The sequence below is a fragment of the Aethalodelphis obliquidens genome, unplaced genomic scaffold (genome assembly GCF_003676395.1).
Source record: "Aethalodelphis obliquidens isolate GAN/ISIS:26980383/991018 unplaced genomic scaffold, ASM367639v1 scaffold2, whole genome shotgun sequence".
Taxonomy (NCBI): Eukaryota; Metazoa; Chordata; class Mammalia; order Artiodactyla; family Delphinidae; genus Aethalodelphis; species Aethalodelphis obliquidens.
Genome location: NW_020837946.1, coordinates 54200803 through 54223477, shown reverse-complemented (window position 1 = coordinate 54223477; position 22675 = coordinate 54200803). Strand labels below are relative to the sequence as shown.

Genomic DNA, 22675 nt, shown 5'->3' with positions numbered 1-22675 from the left:
ATGTATTATAAATAAGCCAGAACCATGTTTTGCTTTATGTTTTCTGACCTTGAGACACTTACCAAATGGATGTCTAGCAACAATTGGCTCCGATTTCAAGCCCTGTCCTACACCGTATTTATTTTCGGCACTGACCCTGAAGGTGTATTCCATACCCTCAAGAAGTCTCATGACTCTAAAGGTGGTTTTCTGGACAGCTGAGGCACATGTCACCCACTTGTTGTTTACAGAATCTCTCTTCTCTAGGATATAGTTGGTGATCTCAGAACCTCCGTCGTCCTTTGGAGGACCCCACTTTAAGGTCATGGCTTCTGCTGTGACTTCGTCAAATTTGATCGGTCCGGTGGGGATGCCAGGCTTGCCGACAACTTTTATGGAGAGGGTTCCTTCCTTGGTGCCGGCAACATTCTTCAGTGTGATTGTGTATTTTCCAGCATCAGATTTTTGGCAGTCATTCACTACAAGAGTTGTGTTAACTGCAGATGACTCGACACTGACCCTTGTGCCTGTTGCTAGAGGATCTTCTCCTTTCTTCCAGGACACGGATGGAGCTGGCTTGCCTTTTATGGGGATCTTAAGACGGAAGTTGCTGTTTTCTTTAGCCAGGTAGCACAAATCAGGAAGGTCCTTTAAGTCAAGGTCAGGAGCCACTGTAAAACAGCAGAGATAAGTTACTGTTATTTTTAATGCCAGGCAGTTAATTTTTTCAGATCGTTATAGTTTTTAAAGGATTTTTACATAAGCCAGTGAGTAGGGCTCAAGAGGGCACTTTTGATGACAAAGGGAAAATGGAGATGATGGCTGAAGGCTTACCGACATCATCCTTTGCCACAACAGTGATTTCACTTGGGGTCCCTTCTCCGTTTTCATTCTCGGCACTCACTCTGAAGGTGTATTCCTCCCCTTCGGTCAAATCTTTCATGGAATACTGTAAGTTTAGTGATTTCATGACTCGTTGCCACTTATTTTCTTCAGTCAGGATATCAACGACATATCCGATAATTCGACTCCCACCATCGCTGCGAGGCTTTTTCCAGCCTATGCTGCAAGATGACTTGGTCACAGACGTCACTTTAAGGTCCACAACTGGTCCAGGGGTTTCTAAAGCAAAGGAGAAACGATAAGTCTAAGCCCTGGATAACCAAGGTGAGATGGCACTCAAAATGACGGGATGGTAGCTTATTTGCTCACCGGAAGCTTTCACGGCATCACGTGTTTCACCGGGATCACCAATGCCGTACTCATTTTCCGCAAACACCCTGAAGAAGTAGGATTTTCCTTCCTCCAAGTTAGAAACTCTGAAGCTTGTTTTGGAGCACTCCGTTGTCACGGTGGACCAGGACTTCCTCTCTGCGTCACGCTTTTCTACCACATAGTTTATGATGGGGCTTCCGCCATCAACAATGGGAGGATCCCAGGTAACATAAGCAGAATCTTTGGATATTTCTTTGACAGTCACATTGACGGGTGGCCCAGGAGTATCTGAATAAATAGTGGGTAGATAAGAAATGAATATGTAAAAAATACATAGACTACATTTTAAGCATATATATGATTGTTTTTTCAAGTGGACTTACCAAGCACTTTCACTACAATGGTATATTCTTTTGTACCACAGCTGTTCTTCAGAGTCAAGATATATTTTCCTGCATCATATTTGTTCACATTTTCACAGCGCAAGAAAGTGTCAAAGTCAGTTGACTTTATGTCCAGTCCAGTCCTTTCTCTTAGATTGACATTTGGTTTAGACCAAGTTATCTTGGGAGGTGGACGTCCTTTTACTGGTACATACAGTCTCATTGTAACTCCAGCACGTAATATGAGTGTTTTCCTCAAATCAGCATCAAGTTCTCCCTCAGGTGGAACTGTTTAATGTTGGAGTAAAGACAGAGTAATAATGGTCAAATGTATTTCCAAGAACTGGCCTGATCACTCCTAAAATATGTTTCTTTCCATAACTGATCTCTAGTTCTTTAGAAAATCCTTAATATAATCCTCAAAACTTTTGCCAACTATTTTTAAAAATTAATTAATTAATTTATTGGCTACTTTGGGTCTTCGTTGCTGCGTGCAGGCTTTCTCTAGTTGTGGTGAGTGGGGGCTGCTCTTTGTTGTGGAGCACAGGCTCTAGGCACGCGGGCTCAGTAGTTGTGGCTCGTGGGCTCTAGAGCGCAGGCTCAGTAGTTGTGGCGCACCAGCTTAGTTGCTCCGCGGCATGTGGGATCTTCCCCGACCAGGACTCGAACCCGTGTCCCCTGCACTGGCAGGCAGATTCTTAACCACTGCGCCACCAGGGAAGTCCCGTTGCCAACGATTTTAATATTCTGTAGCAATTATTGATCTTCCTATTTTCCAATATCCTATTGGCCGACCCAAGTTTTCCCTGGAGGATCTGCATCTCATCTCATGAACCTTATATACTCTTAAACTCTCTGTATATTAAAAGTAGATGATTGGTTTTTGGCTTTCTTCCAGTGAAGGCACTCCGCTCTATACTCTTCACTTCATTGTAGGAAGAAAAGTACACAGAAGGTGAAGTAGAATACCAAGTAATTCAAAGTAAAAGGAGCACTGGTTAGGGAGAATAAGTGAATAGAAGAAATGGTGAGAAGAGAAATTAAGATGATGGAGAGCTTACCATTATATACTTATGGAGAGGGGTAGATTAGAAGAGAAAATAAAAACCTAAGAATGATAAATAGCTCACTACTTAGCTTTAAAAAATCTTTTTATTCTCAGAATAAAATTCCTATATTCTGTATTCTTTTGAAGACATGAAATTCTCATACTTGCATTCCATTGAGCTTATTATACAATACCATAAAGTACCAACCCAGCTCTCCTAAAATGTATTGATACTTGTAGAGTTACCAACCCTAAAACTTCTTATAAATAACTAAATCTACATAAGGGAGTCCCATACTCCCTCTTACAATATGACTGATGAGAAGAGTTCTGTATGTTTTTCCTGGTAATACTTACTTAAAATGTCCTTGGGACAGTGTTTATCTGGCACATCGCTGGGGTCACTATATCCTATCTTATTAACGGCATACACGCGGAACTGATATTCTGTGTTTTCCATTAGGCCGGTAACCTCAAAGCGGGTTTTCTGTAGCTTCTGTGGTAAATTGCACCTCACCCAGTTATCAGAATCAGCTCGTTTTACTTCAACAAGGTAACCAATGATAGGGCTACCACCGTCATAGGCTGGCTTGCCCCAAGATAGACTCACAGAGCTATGGGTTGTATCATATACTTTGGGAAAAGCTGGTGGACCAGGAGGATCTGAGGATAAATAATAATAGAAAATTTTCATTAAAACCTCATTCCCAGTTGTTGAATGTTGATTATAACACAGGATATTGGACACTCTCATGAAAACTTACACAGAGGATCTTGGGCATAAGCAGCTTTGGATACGTCACTGGGTTTGCCTGGTCCAGCCTTATTTATAGCTGTAACTCGGAACTCATATTCCGTGCCTTCTTGGAGACCTGTTGCTTTTATCGTTCTTTCTATAACGGGTTTTCTGTTGACCTTAGTCCAGTTAATTGCCTGGGTTTCCCGCTTTTCAACCAAATAGCCAGTGATGGGGGAGCCGCCATCATCTGCTGGTGGTTTCCAACTTACTGTCATGTGATCTTTGGTTATGTTGCTAATAACAGGAGGATCACAGCGTCCGGGTGGGTCTGCAGAGATTGATTGACAAGTTAATGTCCCAGTCTAAAAGGTAATATTTAAAAAGTAAAATGAGTTATTTGTAGTGAGGTGGATGGACCTTGAGTCTGTCATACAGAGTGAAGTCAGAAAGAAAAAAACAAATACCGTATGCTAACACATATATATGGAATCTTTAAAAAAAAAAAATCGTTCTGAAGAATGTAGGGGCAGGACAGGAATAAAGACACAGACCTAGAGAATGGACTTGAGGATACGGGGACAGGTAAGGGTAAGCTGGGACGAAGTGAGAGTGGCATGGACATATATACCCTACCAAATGTAAAATAGATAGCTAGTGGGAAGCAGCCACATAGCACAGGGAGATCAGCTCGGTGCTCTGTGACCACCTAGAGGGGTGGGATAGGGAGCGGGGGAGGGAGACCCAAAAGGGAGGGGATATGGGGATATATGTATACGTATAGCTGATTCACTTTGTTATACAGCAGAAACTAACACACCATTGTAAAGCAATTATACTCCAATAAAGATGTTTAAAAAAAAAGAGAAAAACCTCAGGAAAATGTTCTTACCATATGGGTTTTTAGCAGTTGCTGGTTCAGTTAAGATCGGGTCGCCCACTCCGTATTTATTTTCAGCACAAATTCGGAACTGATACTCATGGCCTTCTATCAGTTTCTCCACGCTGCAGCTGGTGATGGGCACAGTGGCAGAGACTTGTGCCCAGTTGGGTCTGCTCGTTTCACGTTTGTCAACAACATAGTTGGTGATTTCTGAGCCCCCATCTTCAAGAGGAGGTTCCCAAGAAAGCATTGCACGATCTGAATACATTTTGTTGACTTTAACAGATGCTGGAGGACCTGGTTTATCTGAAAGGATAAGAAAGAAAAGTGAAGTCTTTCACTTGCACATGTGAAATAGGGAATGAGTGGAGTGGAGGTCTGGAGACCTGGGCTGCAGCCTTTATGTTGTCATTAACTTCCTATATGACCTTGGAAGTGACTTAATTTTTCCGAATATTAATTTCCTCATATCTAAAATTATGTAACTGGAATATGTGATCTCTAGTGGTCTTTTCGGCTGTAAAACGCTCTTTTTCTCTGATGAGGATAATTCCGCGATGACGAAAGATACATCGAGATAGGTATCTTTTCTCACATATTATTTTGTAAATTCTATGACATCACATTAACCAAAGGGAAACATGAGATTCTAGCGAAGTGCTTTAGTTACCTAACACTTTGAGCTTGATGGTGGCTGATTTGGAGCCACTTGCATTTTCGGCAGTGATGGTGTAGTCCCCTGAGTCTTTCCGACTCACGCTGAACAGCTCCAGGGTACACAGGTTCCGCTGCATGGCCATCTTGATGCCTTCTGATGCTTTCAGCGGCGTGCCGTCCTTCTTCCAAGAGACTGTGGGCATTGGTTTACCAAAAACAGTAGCATCCAGGCAAACATTAGTTCCGGCTTTCACAGTGAGCAAAGATTTCATAGCCACACTCAGGTCTATCCTGGGAGGAACTGGAAAGAAATAAGATAAAAGGATTTAATATATGCAAAGCTATATTATATAATTCTTACTGATAAAAGTCGGAAATCCATACGCTGTCTTTTTCAAGGTGGGATTTTTTTAAAGTAACATTATTCATTATAAAAGAAATGCCGAAATTTGATAACGCTGAAAGTATAAAGAAAAAAGTGAAGATCGCCCATCATTCCAGCATCCTTAAAGCTTCACTCTTATCATTTTGGTGCATTTCTTTGGCACCTTCTTGTGCCTGTGCCTGTGTATGGTTAAAATTATGCGGTCCACACAGTTTTGTATCCTGTTTTTTAGTTTAGCATATTATTAAGATTCTCCATAATCATTTTTTAGTGTCTGTATACAAAGTACCTATCATTTTACTTGTCCTTATTTCCATAGGTGTAGATTTAGTTTTTTATTAGGAGAAATATACATTATGAGTGCCGTCCACCTTTGCCTGTAATGTTCAACAGAATCTTACCATTTTCTGCCATGATAGTCACTGGATCAGAAGGTTCAGAAGGCTGGCTAATGTTTACCGCAGTCTTGGCAATTGCTCTAAATTGATACTGAGCATTCTCTTCTAGGCCAGTAGCTGTGTACTCTTCCTGGGGAATCTGGTGAGGTGAAGTATTACACCGTACCCACTTATCACCAGGAAGTTTGCAAGCTTCTACGAAATAGCCAGCAATTTTGCTGCCTCCATCATGTTTCGGACGGGCCCAGATGAGGGACACAGTACTCTTGGAAACATCAATAACTTCAGGCTTTCCAGGAGGATCTAAAACCAAAAGAGATATTCTCAGCATTGATCTTAACAGCAGAAATTTTAAACTCTGTGTTTCACAGTGTCACCCAGAACATATTCCTGAATGGAAATAGTAACCTTCAGAGACTCCAAGATTTAAATGTGTCCTCATAATACTTTAAAAAAAAAAATTACTCAAAAAGTTACTCACCAACTGGCGTTCTCGCAGTTACATATTCAGTTGGTTTGCTGGGTGGGCTGGGTCCAGCTTTATTTAGGGCATAGATTCTGAATGAATACTCAAGGCCTTCTACCAGGCCAGGACAGGGATATTCAGTTGACCGGACAGGGGAATCGTTAGCTTTCACCCAGAGCAAACTGTTTCTTTCTTTGCGTTCAATCAGGTAGCCGGTAATGGGGCTCCCTCCATCGCTGTCTGGTCTATCCCACGCCACGAATATGCAGTCTTTGTTGACTTTAGTGACTCGTGCATTCTTGGGTTCACTGGGAACATCTGGAGATGAAGTTCAGGGAAATATCAGTTTCTAGCCTAAGTAACAGACTAGAAAGAAAACACAATTTTTTTTCTTCCTGAAAGAAACATACCAAATGGGAACTTAGCCAGCATCTTTGGAGATGTGAGAGGCTCTGAAATGCCAAATCGATTCTCAGCACGGACCCGGAAGATATACTCTTGGCCTGGGATCAGTTTTCCAACCCTGCAGGAAGTTTTTGTCACTGAAGCTAGCGCTGTCACCCAGTCACCCCTGCTCACGTCACACTTCTCCACTATGTAATTGGTGACGTTACTGCCTCCGTCCTCCAGGGGGATGTGCCATGACAGGGAGCAGGCATCGGCATCTATGTCAGAAATGTCAAACGGAGGCTGAGGGGGTCCAGGAACGTCTGCATGAACCGAGAGGAAAGAAATGTAAGAATAGGGATTTGACTGTAAAATATGTTTCTGATACTCATATTTGGATGGCCATTTGTCTAACACGTAACCTACCCATGACGATAACTTTGATTTTCTGAGTGTCTGTCCCAGAACTGTTTTCTGCAGTGAGGCTATAGTAACCGCTGTCTTTCCTAGCAACATCTTTTATGATCAGAACTGAAGAATTGTCTGCTTTATGTACTGCCAGGTGGCTGGATGTGACAACTTCATCTTCTCCTTTTTTCCATTTACAGATCGGATGAGGCTTTCCATACACATGGGCTTCAATTCGGAGTTTCTTCCCAGCTTTGATAATAATTTGCTCTGGCATAAGGATCTTGGGTGGCACTAAAAGTAAGATGAAGATACGTTAATTTGGCAGGGAGGTTAAATTTCCTCTGGTGGGGAACTATACTAGTGCTTTTCAAATTGTGGATTGCAACCCATTAGTGGATTCAAATTAATGTTTGCATTACTGCTGATACTTTTTAAAGAGCATGGGATCGAAACGAATTGAGAATATCTGAGGCCAGCATACATGATAAGAATGGGTGTTGCTTTAAGAAACTTTTTCTAAGTCATATATATGTACGTGTGTCCTGTGTCATGATTTAAGGTGTATTTACTACCTGTTGTGGGTCCAGGTGTTTCCAAACCACTGTTCTCTACTATATTTCAAGTACTTCTGGAACTAGCTTCTTCAGGGATAAACATCTACATGTCGAAAGAAAATCCTCATAAACTTTTATCGCATGGAAAACGACTCTGACTACTTACACAGCTGTGTTTTGGCTTCATACACTCCCTCAGCTTCTCTTGGCAAACTGACTCCAACAGCATTTCTGGCCGCTACCCTAAATTTGTATTTCTTTCCTTCCTTGAGGCCGGTGACGACAAGGCTGAGGTCTTTCACCACCGAGTACTCTGTCCAGTGACCTGCAGGCAGCTCTTCGTCTCTGTAACTAACGATGTAGCCGTCGACCTTGGCACCTCCATCGCGCAGGGGAGGTAACCAGGCTAACGCAGCGCTGTTCTTTGTCATTTCAGTAACTTCTAGTTTCCTGGGGGGATCCGGCTCACCTAGAAGAAAAAATCACCCAGGTAACCTAATCCATCCCTTTGGAAATACGCATAAATGTTTTCGTATGCCACTTGCTTCAGAGTATATGGAAACTATGGTTCGGGATGTTGAAAGTAAAAAGGACACGGATGAGTCAGATCAAAAAAGTCTTCAGTGAGTGAGTTAGATATTTATTTGTACTGTTTAGGTTTCTACAAGTGAAGGCCCTTTCATTAGTGGAGTAAAATGTTTCGGTATCTTGATTTTGCTGAGGTCGGGGACTGGAGTTAAAAGGAGGGAGAAAGGATGTAACTTACTTAGAGGATCTGTTGCGAGCACTGGTTTGGGGATGTCTGTTGGGACGCCGGAGCCATACTCATTGACAGCAGTTACTCTGAAGAAATACTCAGTCCCAGGGACAAGATTGCTGACGTGGAAGCTCGTTTTCTTGACTTCTGGGGTGACTGTCGACCACGTCTTTCTATCTGCCTCACGTTTCTGCACAATGTAATGTGTCACTTGGCTCCCACCATCGTTCTCGGGAGGGGCCCAGGAAATGTGGCATGATGTTTTAGTGACATCCGAAACTTTTAAATCAGACACAGGTCCAGGAGTATCTGTGAAGGACGACAAAATCATATATACGAGTCCCCTCAGCCTCCTTATTAACTAAGGCATTTTTGAAGGGGAGGAAGACGCTTGTTTATAACCCACCTAATACTCTGACATTCACGAACACGGCCTTTTCTCCAGCCAGGTTCACAAGCGTCAGGGAGTATTTTCCTGAGTCATCACGGGTAGAATTGGGGATGACAAGGAAGGCCATAGTATCAACCAGATCAACTTGTCCCTTTCTGACCACGTTATCAATACCCACTTTTCGCCAAGTGACCTTAGGGGCTGGTCGCCCTCTCACTATGGCAAATAGTCGAATAGGGCATCCTGCTCTCACTGTGACCAGTTTTCTCATGCTGGCGTCCAAATCAATCTCTGGAGGTTCTGCAAATGACACAAAAGCCGTCAGTTGACTTCAGAATGTGGGGAAATCATGTGAGAAGTGAAACATGAATGAATCAAGTGATAACATAGGGCCTCACCTAGGATTTCTTTAGGTTTAATAGCGTCCTTTAGTTCTGCAGGGCGCCCAATGCCAACTTGGTTTTGGGCACAAACCCTGAACTCATATTCCTGGTTTTCATCCAAGCTGGTCACGGTGAATTCCATGCGAACGAGTTGCGCTGCAGCACTACACCTTTTCCAGCCTTCATCAGGTGATGTATCTGGTCTCTTTGGTCTCATTTCCACAACATATCCAATGATTGGTGCGCCACCGTCATACACCGGTTTTCCCCACCCAAGAGTTATGGAACTTTTGGTTGTATCAACCACTTTGAGATTGGTCGGTGGACCAGGTGGTTCTGAAAGTAAATTATATAAGAATAAATTTACACATGGTTAACAACTACTAGTGTTACGTTAATGAGTAATTCTATATAGTCCATCCTTAATTAACCACAGATAGTACATTCAATTTCTCAATGACTCAGTCCTCCTTATTTTCCTTCATAAAATTAGAATCTACCATTGTTTGTACATTTTAGGCGATTTGGTAAAAGATCTATTTGGAAAACTACTGGCTAAGATTAAAGTTTTGATGCTGTGGATTTAACTTATTTGTCTAATACCTCTGTGCCTGAGATCAAGAGTTGGTGTAATACCAGAAAAAGCAAGAACATCGTACCTATGGGGTCTTTTGCCACCACTGGCCTTGATGGCGAGCTTGGTTCTCCAATTCCAACTTCATTTTCTGCCTTGACACGGAACTGATATTCATGTCCTGGGAGGAGATTCTGTACTTTCAAACGTCTCTCAGGGATCGCACTCTTGTTGACAGGGACCCATCGTATTGAATGTTTTTCCTTTTTCTCCAAATAGTATCCTGTGATGGACTTTCCACCATCATATTCAGGTGGCGTCCAAACCACAGTCATCTCTTCTTTGCTTACTTTAGTGACTTCTGGGGGGTCAGGGCGACCAGGTCTATCATATTTGGTTTTTGCAATGACTGGTTTACTTTCTGTTGGAGGCCCTGTGCCTATTTTATTTTCTGCACGGACTCTGAAAATATATTCATTCCCTTCTATGAGACGTGTTACTGTAGTACCAGGTGTTAAGATAGCAGCAGAAAAGGTAGACCAAACCATTCTCTTGCTCTCACATTTTTCTAAAATATAATTTTGGATTTCACAGCCACCATCATCCTCTGGTGGATCCCAGCGAAGAGAACACCTATCACTACACACGTCAAAAATTTTCAGATTTCTTACAGGCCCAGGCTTATCTAAAACATTGACAGTGGCAAAGGCCACAAAACTGCCAGCTATGTTAGTTGCTGTAATTACATATTTACCACCATCACTTCGCTTTGCTTTAGTAAGAGAAAATTTAGATGAATCACCACTGGTAGCAATGTTGACCCTTGGTGATCTTGTTAAGTCTGTCGCATCTTTGTCCTTCGTCCATGAAACTTCTGGAAATGGTTTGCCTCTAACACCTGCCTCAAGTCGAATGGTGTCCCCTGCTTTGACAGTTAGCACACCACTTAATTTCAGATCAAGTACTGGTTTCTGCAGGTCTTCCTTTACAACAACTTCCTCTGTCTTCACCCAGTCACTTTCCCCACCTTCATTCTTCGTTTGCACTCTGAACTCATAAATCTGGTTTTCAACACATTTGTCAACCATGTAGTGGGTTTCTTTAATGCCTCCTTTATGCACTCTTTCCCAGTCATCAGAGCCCTTCAGCTTCCTTTCAACATGATATGATAGATTTGGGCTACCACCATCATAAGCAGGCCGCCTCCATTTTAGGTAGACAAATGTCTTTCCTTTATCTGCAATATGAAGGTTTTCAGGCTCACCTGGTCTATCAATAGGGTTAATAGCCAGAATTGGAGTTTTTGTTTCAGTGGTTGGCCCAACACCTACTTTATTTTCTGCACAAACTCGGAAATAGTATTCATGGTTGGCTAAAAGGTTGGCCTTGATTAATCGCTTAGTGACATCTGAAGCAACAATTGACCAGCCTTTCTGGTTTGGTTTGCGATATTCCACTATGAAGTTTGTTATTTCTGAGCCACCGTTATCTAGAGGGTTTTCCCAAGAAATTGTACAGTTCTCTTTGGTTACGTTGCTGATCTTTAAATTCTGGCAAGGTCCAGGTCTGTCAAGGACATTAACGATAGCAGAACCTTGGGCATGTCCACTGCTGTTCTTAGCTGAGATGATATACTTGCCGTGATCAGCTCTAACAGCTTCTTTAATTTGCAACTCAGCACGAGGTAGATCGTGAATTAGGTCAACCCGCTTTTCTCGGGCCAATACTTTGCCTTCCTTGGACCAAGTTATGTCTGGTTGAGGTCTGCCTTTGACCCGAGCAAGAATGCGGATAGTTTGGCCCACCCTAACGGTAATAACATCACGACAGGTAACATCAAGTTCTACTTCTGGAGGATGAAGGATGTCCTTTGCAATCACAGATTCTGCTAGCTCTCTTGGCTCTCCCTCTCCCACAATATTAGCTGCCTTTATTCGGAATCTGTACTCATTTCCTTCAATTAGTCCAGGTACCCTAAAGGCACATTGCCTAATGAGTTCATCTTTATTAATCCTGCTCCACTGTGTTGCTCCAGCTTTCTGACATTCCACTACATAGCCCAGAATGGGGCTACCACCATCACTGAGAGGCTTTGTCCACACCAGGTCAGCTGTTTCTCTGGTCTTGTCTTTCAGCTTAGGATTAATAGGTGGTCCAGGTGGTTTGATGGGCCGGCAAGCTTTTATTGGATCAGAACTTGGGGACGGATTGCTTAGTCCTGCAAGATTCTCAGCAAAAGCTCTAAACTCATATGTATTTCCCTCATAGAGTCCAGTCACTCTAAACTTCATGTCCACTAGAGGTGTTTTGTTGACCCTCATCCATTTGCCTGTTACTTCTCGACGTTCCACATAGTAACCAGTTATTGGACTGCCACCATCAGATTTTGGCAGAGTCCAAGACACTGTTGCAGCATTTTCAGTAATGTCAGTAACTACTGGTTTACCGGGAGGAGATGGAGGACTAAACTTATGTTTAGCAACAGTAGGTATGGAGTCAAGGGGAGGGCCAACACCAATCTTATTCTCTGCTTTCACTCGGAAGACATATTCACAGCCCTTCTGCAGATGTGGGACTTTCAGCTTTGTCTTACTGCTTCCTGAAGAGACAACACCCCATGTGTCTTTCTTTGTGTCTTTTTTCTCAACAATATAATTTATCACAGGGCTTCCTCCATCATCCTTAGGTGGCTGCCATGAGATAGTCATATGTTCAGGGGTAACTTCCAGAATATTAATAGGGCCTGTTGGTGGACCAGGAACATCAAGAACAGTAAGATGTACAGCCACTGTTTTGGCGCCAGCTGCATTGGAAACTGTGATCTGATGTTCCCCAGTGTCTCTCCTTAAGCAGTTCTTAATGGTGAGTACTGATGAGAAGTTGTCAGTTTCAACGGTATAGTGTTCATCTGTTTTAATCTCATTCCCATCGGTTGTCCACTTTGCAGTAGGAACAGGTACACCTCTTATAATGGCAGGGAATCTGACTGTAGTTCCAGCTTTTACCACAAGGCCTTCAATTAATTTCACATCCAGCTCCACAGATGGAGGCACTGGAAAGGAAACATGAGGAAATTAGATTTTGATTTTCACAATATGAATAATTTTAAAAAGAAAGAAAATAATTCCAATCTAAAAATTACCTAGTTTTTCTTGACATTCTATTGGGATAGTTGTGTCAGGAAGACCAAGACCCACAATGTTTTCAGCTTTTACACGGAATCTATAGGTCTTTCCTTGTTGTAGTCCGGTAACAACACACTCTAAGTTTGTCACAGTCTTGAACTTAATCCAGTCTTGGGTGCCCTCTTCTTGATATTCCACCAAATATCCAGTGATTGGAGAGCCACCATCACGATCTGGCTTATTCCAAACAAGGGAGACTTCAGTCTTGTCAACATCTACATGGTGTAGGTTCTTGGGTGGCCCTGGAGGATCTTTTAAGAAGAAGAAGTTATGATGAATAAACAATATTCTCAAAACAGTAAAACAGTACTTTTGTATCCAAAGAGAGCAACTTACGTAGGGGATCCAGAGCCTTGATGGGTTTAGATGTTTCTATAAAAGGACCACGTCCATACTGGTTCTCAGCAGCTACTCGGAAGAGATACTGATTGCCTTCAGTAAGATGTTTAGCAAAGTGGCTCTTTTTCTTTGATGTAGTTGAAAGAGGTGACCACTGGACACTGGCAACATCTCTCCTCTCAACCACATAATTTGTAATGACAGAACCACCATCATCCAGTGGTTCCTTCCAAGTAAGGTAACAAGAATCTTTCCTAACTTCACTGACTTCCAGATCTCTAGGTGGCCCAGGCTTATCTGAAAAGTGTTAAGTAATGCAGTTATATAAGTGATTTAATCCAGATAAGAACTCAAAATGTATTTAGAGTTACTTTTATATGCTATTGCATTAAGTACATCACAAGTACTAAAATTCTTACCTAATACAAGTACTTTTACTGAGACAGTTTTTGAACCAGCTAGATTCTCCACTGTTAAGGAATAAATTCCACCATCTTCGTGGGCAGCATTACAGATTTCAAGCTTGCTACCAACTGGAGTAACATCAATTCTTGCTTTAGTTGGAGCCTCTCTGTCTTCTTTTTTCCAAGTTACTTTTGGGAACGGCACTCCTTTGATGACGGCACTAAGTCTTAGGGTATCACCAACCCTTATGTGTTGTTCTCTTGCCATGTTGGCATCAAGAATCAACTCAGGGGGTTCTAGAATAAAGAGAACAGTACTTACAGATTTGTTTTGTTAATATATTTTACACTTAAGCATAGACAATGAAACCTGTCTTCCTTGCAAAGGCAGCTGAGAACATTATACTCACCGAATCTGTCTTTTACTAGCACTGGCTCGGGAACATGAGCTGGATCTGATTCACTGGCTACGTTGACTGCTCTTACTCTGAACTTATAGGATTGACCATCCCGAAGACCAGTGACTTTATAGTTAGTTTCAGGACATGACTCAGGAGTGTGATTGGCTCTTTTCCATTCTTCATCTCCAACTTTCTGGTATTCAACAATATAACCCAGAATCTTGCTCCCACCATCATGACGTGGTGGCTGCCAGGTTAGATCAACTGAATTATGTGTTGTACCTATTGCTTCAGGATTAATAGGTGGACTTGGTTTCCCTACATAATAAAAGAGAAAACCAAAAAGGAGTTAGAATATAGCTGAAAACAAAGTTGGATAAAATGAAAGCTGAAAGAATGCTTTAGTACTATACCAATTGGATCTTTAGCAAAGACTGGTTTGGATGGTGGGCTTGGGTCTCCAATACCAATTTGGTTTTCTGCAGAAACCCGGAATTCATACTGACACCCTTCTAGAAGATCAGGAACCATAAACTTAGTGTATGGATGGATAGGCTCTTTGGTAACTCTAGCCCATCGTTTAGACATCGTTTCTCTCTTTTCCAGGATGTAGTTTGTGATGGGCTTTCCGCCATCATTTGGCTTGTTCCAGGTGACTAATGCAGAGTCTTTGGTAACTTCTGTAACAACTGGCTGGTCAGGTGCATCAGGAACCCCTATAACAAACATTAGCAAAATATGTTAGAAATTTAATTTTTCCCGTTAACAATATCAAACATTGAATCACTGAAAAGAAATATGATGCATACTGAAACGATCTTTGGTTTTCATTGAATCAGACACCAGAGGATCACTTATTCCGTACAGATTTTCAGCACGTATCTGGAAAATATAATCTTTTCCTTCAAGCAGTTTAGAAACTTTGCATGTTGTTTTAGCACTTGCAGATGTCACAGGCATCCAAACGTCTTTGCCCACTTCCTTCTTCTCAATAATATAATTAGTAATTTCACTGCCTCCGTCATCTAAAGGTGGCTTCCAAGAGATAACCATGTAATCTTTGGTCACCTCATCAAAAACAACTGGTCCTACCGGTGGTCCAGGACGGTCTGAGGAAAAAAAAAAAAAAATCACACCACAAAATGTTATTTCCACTTCTGCTTTGGAAAGAACAGAATGTCTCTAATTCTTGCTAAATAATACTTACCAACGACATTAACTTGACAGAAACCTTTCCTGGAGCCTGTACTGTTCTCCACAACCACACAGTATTTGCCAGAATCTGAACGCTTGGCCTTGAGCTTCTCTAGAGCAAGTGTTGTTGGCGAGGTCTTTATATGAGTGCAGTCATCTTCTAGCACATCAGCTTCATCTTTGAACCAAGTAACCTTAGGCTTTGGTTTGCCTGAGTAACGGCCAGTGAGGGCAAAAGCTTCACCAACTCGAATCGTGAGTTTATCTCTGAAGTCGAGGTCAAGCGTTGGAGGAGCTGAAATGTATAAAGGAAAGTCAGTTTGATGTCTTAAGGTAAACCTATAAGTGTACACGTTTTCAAAGTGTAAGCTGCATTTGACACATACCTAGCTCATCCTTGCAAGTGATTGGCTTGGTGCAAAATGATGGTTTGCCTTGTCCAACAATATTGATGGCACTGACACGGTACTCATAGGTATCACCTTCTTTTAAGCCTTTCACACTGTACTTCCTGCTAAGCAAGTTGTCATTTGTAACTTTGTGGAACTTCTCAGTTCCAATGAGACGGCTTTCTAGGACATAGTTGATAATTTCGGATCCGCCATCATACTTAGGGGGATTCCAAGTCAGAGAAACAGAATCTTTAGTAACTTCTTTGACTTCTAGGTCTTCAGGACGCTCTGGTACAGCTGCAAGTGTGGAATGACAGTGAGACGAATGTCATGTTAAGAATGTAATAGAAAATGTAGTAAATAATGCTTTTTGAGGATTGCGTTTAAACATTAAACTATTCGTTTTGATAAGTAACAAAAGAAATCTCAACATAAAATGAGTAGAGCTGAAAGGCACTCAATACAATCTAATTTCCAGATGAGGAAATAGAGGTTCATTGAGGCCAAATAATTCAGCAAAGTCCCCCAGAGTTGGTAGTTCTAATGTTTTTTAATTTATTTTAAAAAAATGTTTTGGCCGCGCCACACAGCCTGTGGGATCTTAGTTCCCTGAGCAGGGATCGAACCCGCCCGCCACCCCACCACACTGGAAGTTCGGAGTCCTAACCACTGGACTGCCAGGGAAGTCCCCAGAGTTGGTAGTTTTAGAGTTAGGAAAATACTTCATGTTCATGCCATTAAGTTGGAAATTAAAAAAAGAATCCATGTAGTATTACATGGGAGGATTTGAAGAATCATATATATTCCCACAATCTCTTTCATAGTCACGTTCAAATACTACCAACATCAGAGACTACGTATTTACCTAATGAATGCTTGCCAAATGAATGAAATGCTTGGCATTTGTGTACCTACTTTGTCACTATAGTCTTTTATTAAATGAGTGAAAAAGTAATTAAAGATGAAATTGTTTTAAATTGTACTTACTTATTGGATCTCTTATGACAAGCGCATCTGTTGTCTCAACAAACGGGCCCATGCCAATACTATTTTCAGCTGCAATTCGGAAAAAGTAGGCTTTTCCTTGAATGAGACCCTGGACGGTGGCATTTTGTCGGGTAGCTGTGTATGTCACTGGGGTCCATGCTCTGCGGTCATCTTCCCGCTTTTCAATGACATAATTGGTGACTGGAGAGCCTCCATCATCTTCTGGAGAAAACCATGTCAGTTTGCAGGAGTCGTTGGTTAGGTTGTGAGACAGGAATGGTGTTCCAACAGGACCTGGCACATCTGGAAATAAGAGGAAAAGGTTTTCAGTTGTTTGACATCAATGGACTACTGGGCTCAATATTTGTTACCCTCTGTTTTTAAAAGGGAGACAAAAATGTTGTTATGAAAAGAGTGAGATTTTGTGTTTATTAATTGATTTGGTTTGTTTTTTTCTTTCCTTGTGTCTATATTCAACCATATTTTAAAATGAAGTAGGTTTGCAGTAGTTACTGGTTGCCCCTGCTTTAGTAGAAACTGAAGGAACAGTTTTATACATATCTATATCTATATCTATACACACACACACACACACACACATACATACACACACACACACACATTTTTTTTTTTGGTAATTTGTGAGTCAGGTAAGAGGGCAGTGTTGGGAGGAAAATGCACAGAGGGAGACAGGAGAGGGGTGAAGAGAGGCATGACTACTTTTTGTGTCCAGTTTACTCTCCAGAGGGGAAAGGGGGAGAGAATTTTTTTCTGTGTGACCAGTGAATCTGAGCAGCACAGGAGACCCCAAATCTCAGAATGACCTTTGAGAGGTTTGGAATTTAACCTGGAAGTACACCAGTTCTTAAAGTAATAGCCATTGGACAGAAGACTGTTTAGGAGTTTGAAACAACCTAGAAACTTGAAGGACCATTGCTCAATGAGATCTTTTTCCGCATGCCATTTTCACTAATGAAAGCAAAACATGTTTTCATAATATTATGTTCAATAGAGAACTGGTTATTTTCACATAAAAACTGTGTGTTTGGAGTATGGTTGTGCCTAGAGATGTGCTGAGAGAGAGATCTGAGTGGGAGGGCTTCACTTTCTGAGCAAATCACTGGAGTAGAGCAGCCAGTGAGAGGCATGAACAAGCCTCGTAGAGTTCAACTCGATATTCAGTGACAAGAAATGCAATATTGATAACCAAATATGATGCTTCTCTTCAATTAGAATACTGACACCTTCAAAGGGACTTTTGTCTTATTATGATAACTGATAGGTCCTATGATGTGAAAACGGTCAACCTTAGCAAATTGTTAAACATTCATGGACATTTTCAGGAAAGCTGCTTTTATGAAAACTATATAATAACATAGTAAATGCTTATGGTGGCATATTATATAAAAAGGCAGCACATAAGACTTTATATAGGAGTACAGCCATATAAAATATGGATAGGATGAAAAAAGGAGGAAATTTAAAAAAATGCTAATAGTGGTCAATGGGATTGTGGGTGATTTTTCTTATTTTCCAAAATATTTGTAACGTAGTTTTTTTAAAAACTAATATAGCTTTATTGTAGATGAAATAAAGTGTTATTTTTTAAAGACGCATGGACGAATTGAAAGTTGTTACCTAATACATCAACGATAATTGTCTTCTTTCTTTCCCCCCCTGCATTTTTGGCAAGAAGAGCGTAGACGCCTTGGTGGCTCCTCTGGCAATTCTTGATGACCATGGATGAGCTAATGGCTGTGGTCTCAATGGTGGCCTCTTGGGGTAAAGCTTTTTCATTCATACTCCAGGTAACGGTTGGAGGAGGCTTGCCAGATACATAGGCGATGATCCGAATCACCCCTCCAGCATGGACCACAATTCTGTCTCTGACGCTGGCATCTAACTGAAGGTCAGGTAATACTGGAAAACAATTGAAAACAACAAATGTGCTTTTCATTTCCAATCCAAAATGCAAATATTGATAAAATAATAGAAATATTAGTAAGTACCAATCCTGTCCTTCATTTCAATGGCATCTGTGACTTCTCCAGGTTCTCCGATGCCGGCAATGTTGACTGCTCTAACTCTAAATTTGTAGAATGCTCCTTCTTTTAATCCTGTTACAACAAGTTTTGTTCCTCTCACTTCTTTTTCTTTAGCCTAGGGAAAAATCACAAGCATTTTATAATTAGAATACAGGAGTCCTTTCTTATCCGTGGTTTTGTTTTCTGTGTTCATTTACTTGAAGTCAACGGAAACCTAAAAGTATTAAATGGAAAACAATTCCACAAATAAACAATTCATCAGTTTTAAATTGCGTTCCATTCTGAGTAACGTAATGAAATCTTGGACCATCCTGCTCCATCCCTGCCCGGGAAGTGAACTATCCCTTCCATCATATTCACGCTGTATATGCTACCTGCCCATTAATAAAGAAAAAACATAGTATATATATAGAGAGCTCGGTACTATCCGTGGTTTCAGGCATCCACTGGGGTCTTGGAATATATCCCTTGGGAATCGCGGGCGGGGCGGGGGACTACTGTAGTTTTTTGTTTTAATAGCTTTCCAAAAGCATAGCAACAGCTTATTTACTCTCTTTGAGAAAATTGTTGCCGATTTAGGTTCTAGGGATCAGATATTACAGGTAAATACTGAATGGAAGGAATTATGTTTTAAAATATTGTCAAGTGATTGAAAAAAAACCGTACTGTTTACTTGTTCCATCCTTTTTTATATATATATCTATGTATATTTTATTATATAATTTGATAAAATAGGTTCTGTTTTTGAATTTTATTTTATTATACAGCAGGTTCTCATTAGTTATCTATTTTATACATGTTAGTGTATACATGTCAATCCCAATCTCCCATACATGTTAGTGTATACATGTCAATCCCAATCTCCCAGTTCATCCCACCACCCCCACCCCACCCCCGGCCACTTGCTTTCCTCCCTTGGTGTCCATTCGTTTGTTTTCTACATCTGTGTCTCTATTTCTACCTTGCAAACTGGTTCATCTGTACCATTTTTGTAGATTCCACATATATGCATCACTTATTCCATCTTTTCAGGCTTTATAGCCAAAAGATAAGTTAACAATAACATGACTTAACTTTTGATTAGGTTTTTTGACCTAAGAGATGTTTGGATTATCAGTTAAATTATATGTTATTTTTCTGATTTCTTAATAAAAAATACAGATAGGAGTTAATGGGATTGAGAATAACTACTAAGTGTTCAGTTTATTCATAGTACATTTCCATAATGCCAAGTGTTAGCTACCTTTTCCCATTCTTCTTTTCCTTCTTCTTTATATTCAACGATGTATCCCGTTATTTTGGATCCACCATCTTTTAGTGGGGGAGACCACTCCAAATCCGCAGATGATTTAGTCCAGTCTGTGACTTTGGGAAATGGAGGTCCAGGAGGGGCTGGAAAGAACCAGTATGCGTTAGTATTCTTGACTTTTCCATGGCACTCTTTGGCGGGGGGGGGGGTGGAGAATGGTTTTAAGGCTTACCAGTGGGATCTCTAGCAGTCACTGGGTCTGATGGCAGACTTGCTGGACCCACACCAGCAGCATTGATTGCGTATACCCGGAATTGATAATCAGAACCTTCAATAAGACCAGTCACTTTATAAGAAACACCCAAAGTCATGACTTTGATAGGATCTCGGTTAACTCTCTTCCATCTCTTTGAAGTGGTGTCTTTCATTTCTAGCCAGTATCCTGTAACAGGAGAGCCTCCATCGTATTCTGGCTCTTCCCAGTTGACAGTCATGTAGTTTCGAGTCACACTGCTAACTGTTGGTTTATCTGGTGCTCCAGGGACAGCTGTGACAAAAATCACAGTGATTTATAAGAAATTTTGAAAAACACAAATAAGAATGACTTTGAATGTGAAACATGTCCTACTTACAGAAGAGGTTTCTTGCTGTTTCTGGTTCACTGTCAAGAGGTTCCCCAATGCCATATTTATTCTGGGCCATGATTCGGAATACATATTCATGGTCTTCTAGCAATTTTGGAATTGTGTATGTGCACTCTTTAGGTTCGCTGGAGACATGCACCCATGTCTTCCTGTTAGCTTCTCTTTTCTCAATTACGTAGTTTGTAATCTTAGACCCACCATCATCTTTAGGTGGAAGCCAAGATAGTGTCATTTGATCTGCTGAAATAGATTCGAACTTTATTGGTCCCACTGGAGGGCCAGGGCGACCTAAAATGGTTTAAAAAAAGAAAACTTTATTAGGACAATGATCTTAAAGACAGATATTACATTTATGGACAGAAAACTATGTAGTTTTAATAAAACAATGTAATCTTTACCAAGGACATTCAGCCTCATTTCCTTTGATGCTGTTCCCAGATTATTCGCAGCTGTGATGGTATATAAGCCAGTGTCACTCCTGCGAGACTGTGGAATCACTAGAGTGCAGGTATCATCCACCACCAGTTTGTTGACATGGGTGTCGTAGACAACAGGTTCTTTGTTATCAGGCTTCCTTGGAGGAGCTTTAAACCAGGTTAGTGTCGGGAATGGCACACCTTTAATTTTGGCCACGATGCTAACATCAGTTCCTTCTTCAACCTCCATGAATTCTTTTAGCTCAATTGAAGGTGGGCCTAGATTATTTAAAAAAAAAAACGTTGTCATTAGGAACATAAAAAAAACACTAAAGCATCGAAAGTAGAATTCACAGTGATGATAAAGTTATTTGATCTACTATAAGCAGGCTTTATAGCCCTACCTGACATAAAGAACAGATCTGTCTTCAGCTAATTTACACCAGTTTAGGGAACAGGCATATGTGGTCCTCATCCTTTATTGATCTACATGTGGCTATGTATCACCTACTGTCTCTCTCTTACCTGGCATCATTATGATTGTAGATATTGAAAAAGGGCAGAGAGAAGTGAAACTATAGTATCTTAGACTTGGGAGTTCTTTCATGATATTCCCTAATATTTATGCAGAGTTAATGAGGGGACCTACTTTGTTCGTTCTGAGATGAATTCCCCTTTTAAGAAATATAACTAACTGCTAATAGAGGCAAAGCAGTTTTCCATTTTTCATGAATTTAGTGTAAGAATATGCACAGGGAGTAGTGACTACAGCTTTCCTATATTTAGAAGAGAGAACTAACAAATACACAGCAGTAATGATGGTAACAATAACGAGAGGAAGAATTATTACCATATTTGTGTGGATATTTTATCTCTTAAAGTAGATATATCTTTTTCTCAAATAGAGAAAATCATGTAGTTTTAATAAAACCACGTCACCTTTGCCAAGGACATTCAGTCTCATTTCCTTTGATGCTGTTCCCAGATTATTCATGGCTGTGATGGTATATAAGTTTCTACTTAAGAAAAAGAAACTCGATTGTGAAGATAAATGGGTCTCAGCATTTGCTAAGCAAATAATTGGTTACTTTCTGCCCTTTTTGAGGAGCATGCAGAGGAACTGTTTTAATTTCTGGTAAGTAAAACAGCCTGCCATGGAGAAAAATTCGAGTAAGGAAATTCCAAACAGTATCTCCTTTCAGTAAGGGAAAGGTAATATATATGGAAATATGATAATTCTGTGCAAGTTGAGGGCATGAGTGATTGGGTAATGGGCCCACGTCCAGACTGAACCCGTGGTAGCTTCTGACGTACAGAGACATCTCTTTATTTTGGACTGTTCTTGAGTATCTAGGAAGGCATTCACGAAGAGGACATTCTCTGATAGATAACCCATTGGTACTTACATGTCTGGTCTTTGACAGTCACGGGGCCAACAGTGGCTGAAGGTTTGCTGACTCCTGCGGCATTGACAGCTTTGACTCTGAATTCATATTCCCCACCCTCTACCAGGTCTTCCACCGTAAACTCCAGTTCTTCCACATCGCGCTTATTGCACTGTTTCCATGCTTCTTTCTTTGTCCCAGTAGGATCCCACGCAAGGCACTCAACAATATAGTGGGTGACCGGGGAGCCCCCATCATTCTTTGGGGGTTTCCATGACAGATGTACTGTGTTCTTTGTTATGAGGCCAATCTTGAGTTTAATAGGGGGATCAGGAGGATCTTTAAAAATAGTTAAAGAAAGTATTAATCATTATTTATAACAATACATTTCAAGTTTAGGAAGCTACTTTAATCTTAGACTTAAAAA

General features: G+C 40.9%; 1 protein-coding gene across 1 annotated transcript in view; it reads right to left on the bottom strand.

Annotated features, from left to right (window-relative positions):
* Window positions 1-22675, bottom strand: part of TTN (titin) — a 277274-nt gene that overhangs the window by 52189 nt on the left and 202410 nt on the right. The window contains exons 238-270 of the mRNA XM_027126990.1: window positions 22270-22587; window positions 20846-21142; window positions 20436-20735; window positions 20036-20350; window positions 19798-19946; window positions 18519-18669; window positions 18148-18429; window positions 16510-16812; window positions 15517-15819; window positions 15144-15425; window positions 14746-15045; window positions 14350-14652; window positions 13946-14254; window positions 13551-13832; window positions 13129-13428; window positions 12750-13043; window positions 9693-12659; window positions 9049-9369; window positions 8666-8950; window positions 8269-8568; window positions 7669-7971; window positions 6964-7239; window positions 6561-6860; window positions 6166-6468; window positions 5688-5987; window positions 4915-5202; window positions 4254-4550; window positions 3390-3692; window positions 2983-3288; window positions 1578-1865; window positions 1192-1482; window positions 814-1101; window positions 63-650 (exon numbers count right to left, since the gene is read on the bottom strand). Of these exons, the coding sequence (XP_026982791.1) occupies window positions 63-650; window positions 814-1101; window positions 1192-1482; window positions 1578-1865; window positions 2983-3288; window positions 3390-3692; window positions 4254-4550; window positions 4915-5202; window positions 5688-5987; window positions 6166-6468; window positions 6561-6860; window positions 6964-7239; window positions 7669-7971; window positions 8269-8568; window positions 8666-8950; window positions 9049-9369; window positions 9693-12659; window positions 12750-13043; window positions 13129-13428; window positions 13551-13832; window positions 13946-14254; window positions 14350-14652; window positions 14746-15045; window positions 15144-15425; window positions 15517-15819; window positions 16510-16812; window positions 18148-18429; window positions 18519-18669; window positions 19798-19946; window positions 20036-20350; window positions 20436-20735; window positions 20846-21142; window positions 22270-22587 (12492 nt within the window). The remainder of the gene's footprint in view (window positions 1-62; window positions 651-813; window positions 1102-1191; window positions 1483-1577; window positions 1866-2982; window positions 3289-3389; window positions 3693-4253; window positions 4551-4914; window positions 5203-5687; window positions 5988-6165; window positions 6469-6560; window positions 6861-6963; window positions 7240-7668; window positions 7972-8268; window positions 8569-8665; window positions 8951-9048; window positions 9370-9692; window positions 12660-12749; window positions 13044-13128; window positions 13429-13550; window positions 13833-13945; window positions 14255-14349; window positions 14653-14745; window positions 15046-15143; window positions 15426-15516; window positions 15820-16509; window positions 16813-18147; window positions 18430-18518; window positions 18670-19797; window positions 19947-20035; window positions 20351-20435; window positions 20736-20845; window positions 21143-22269; window positions 22588-22675) is intronic.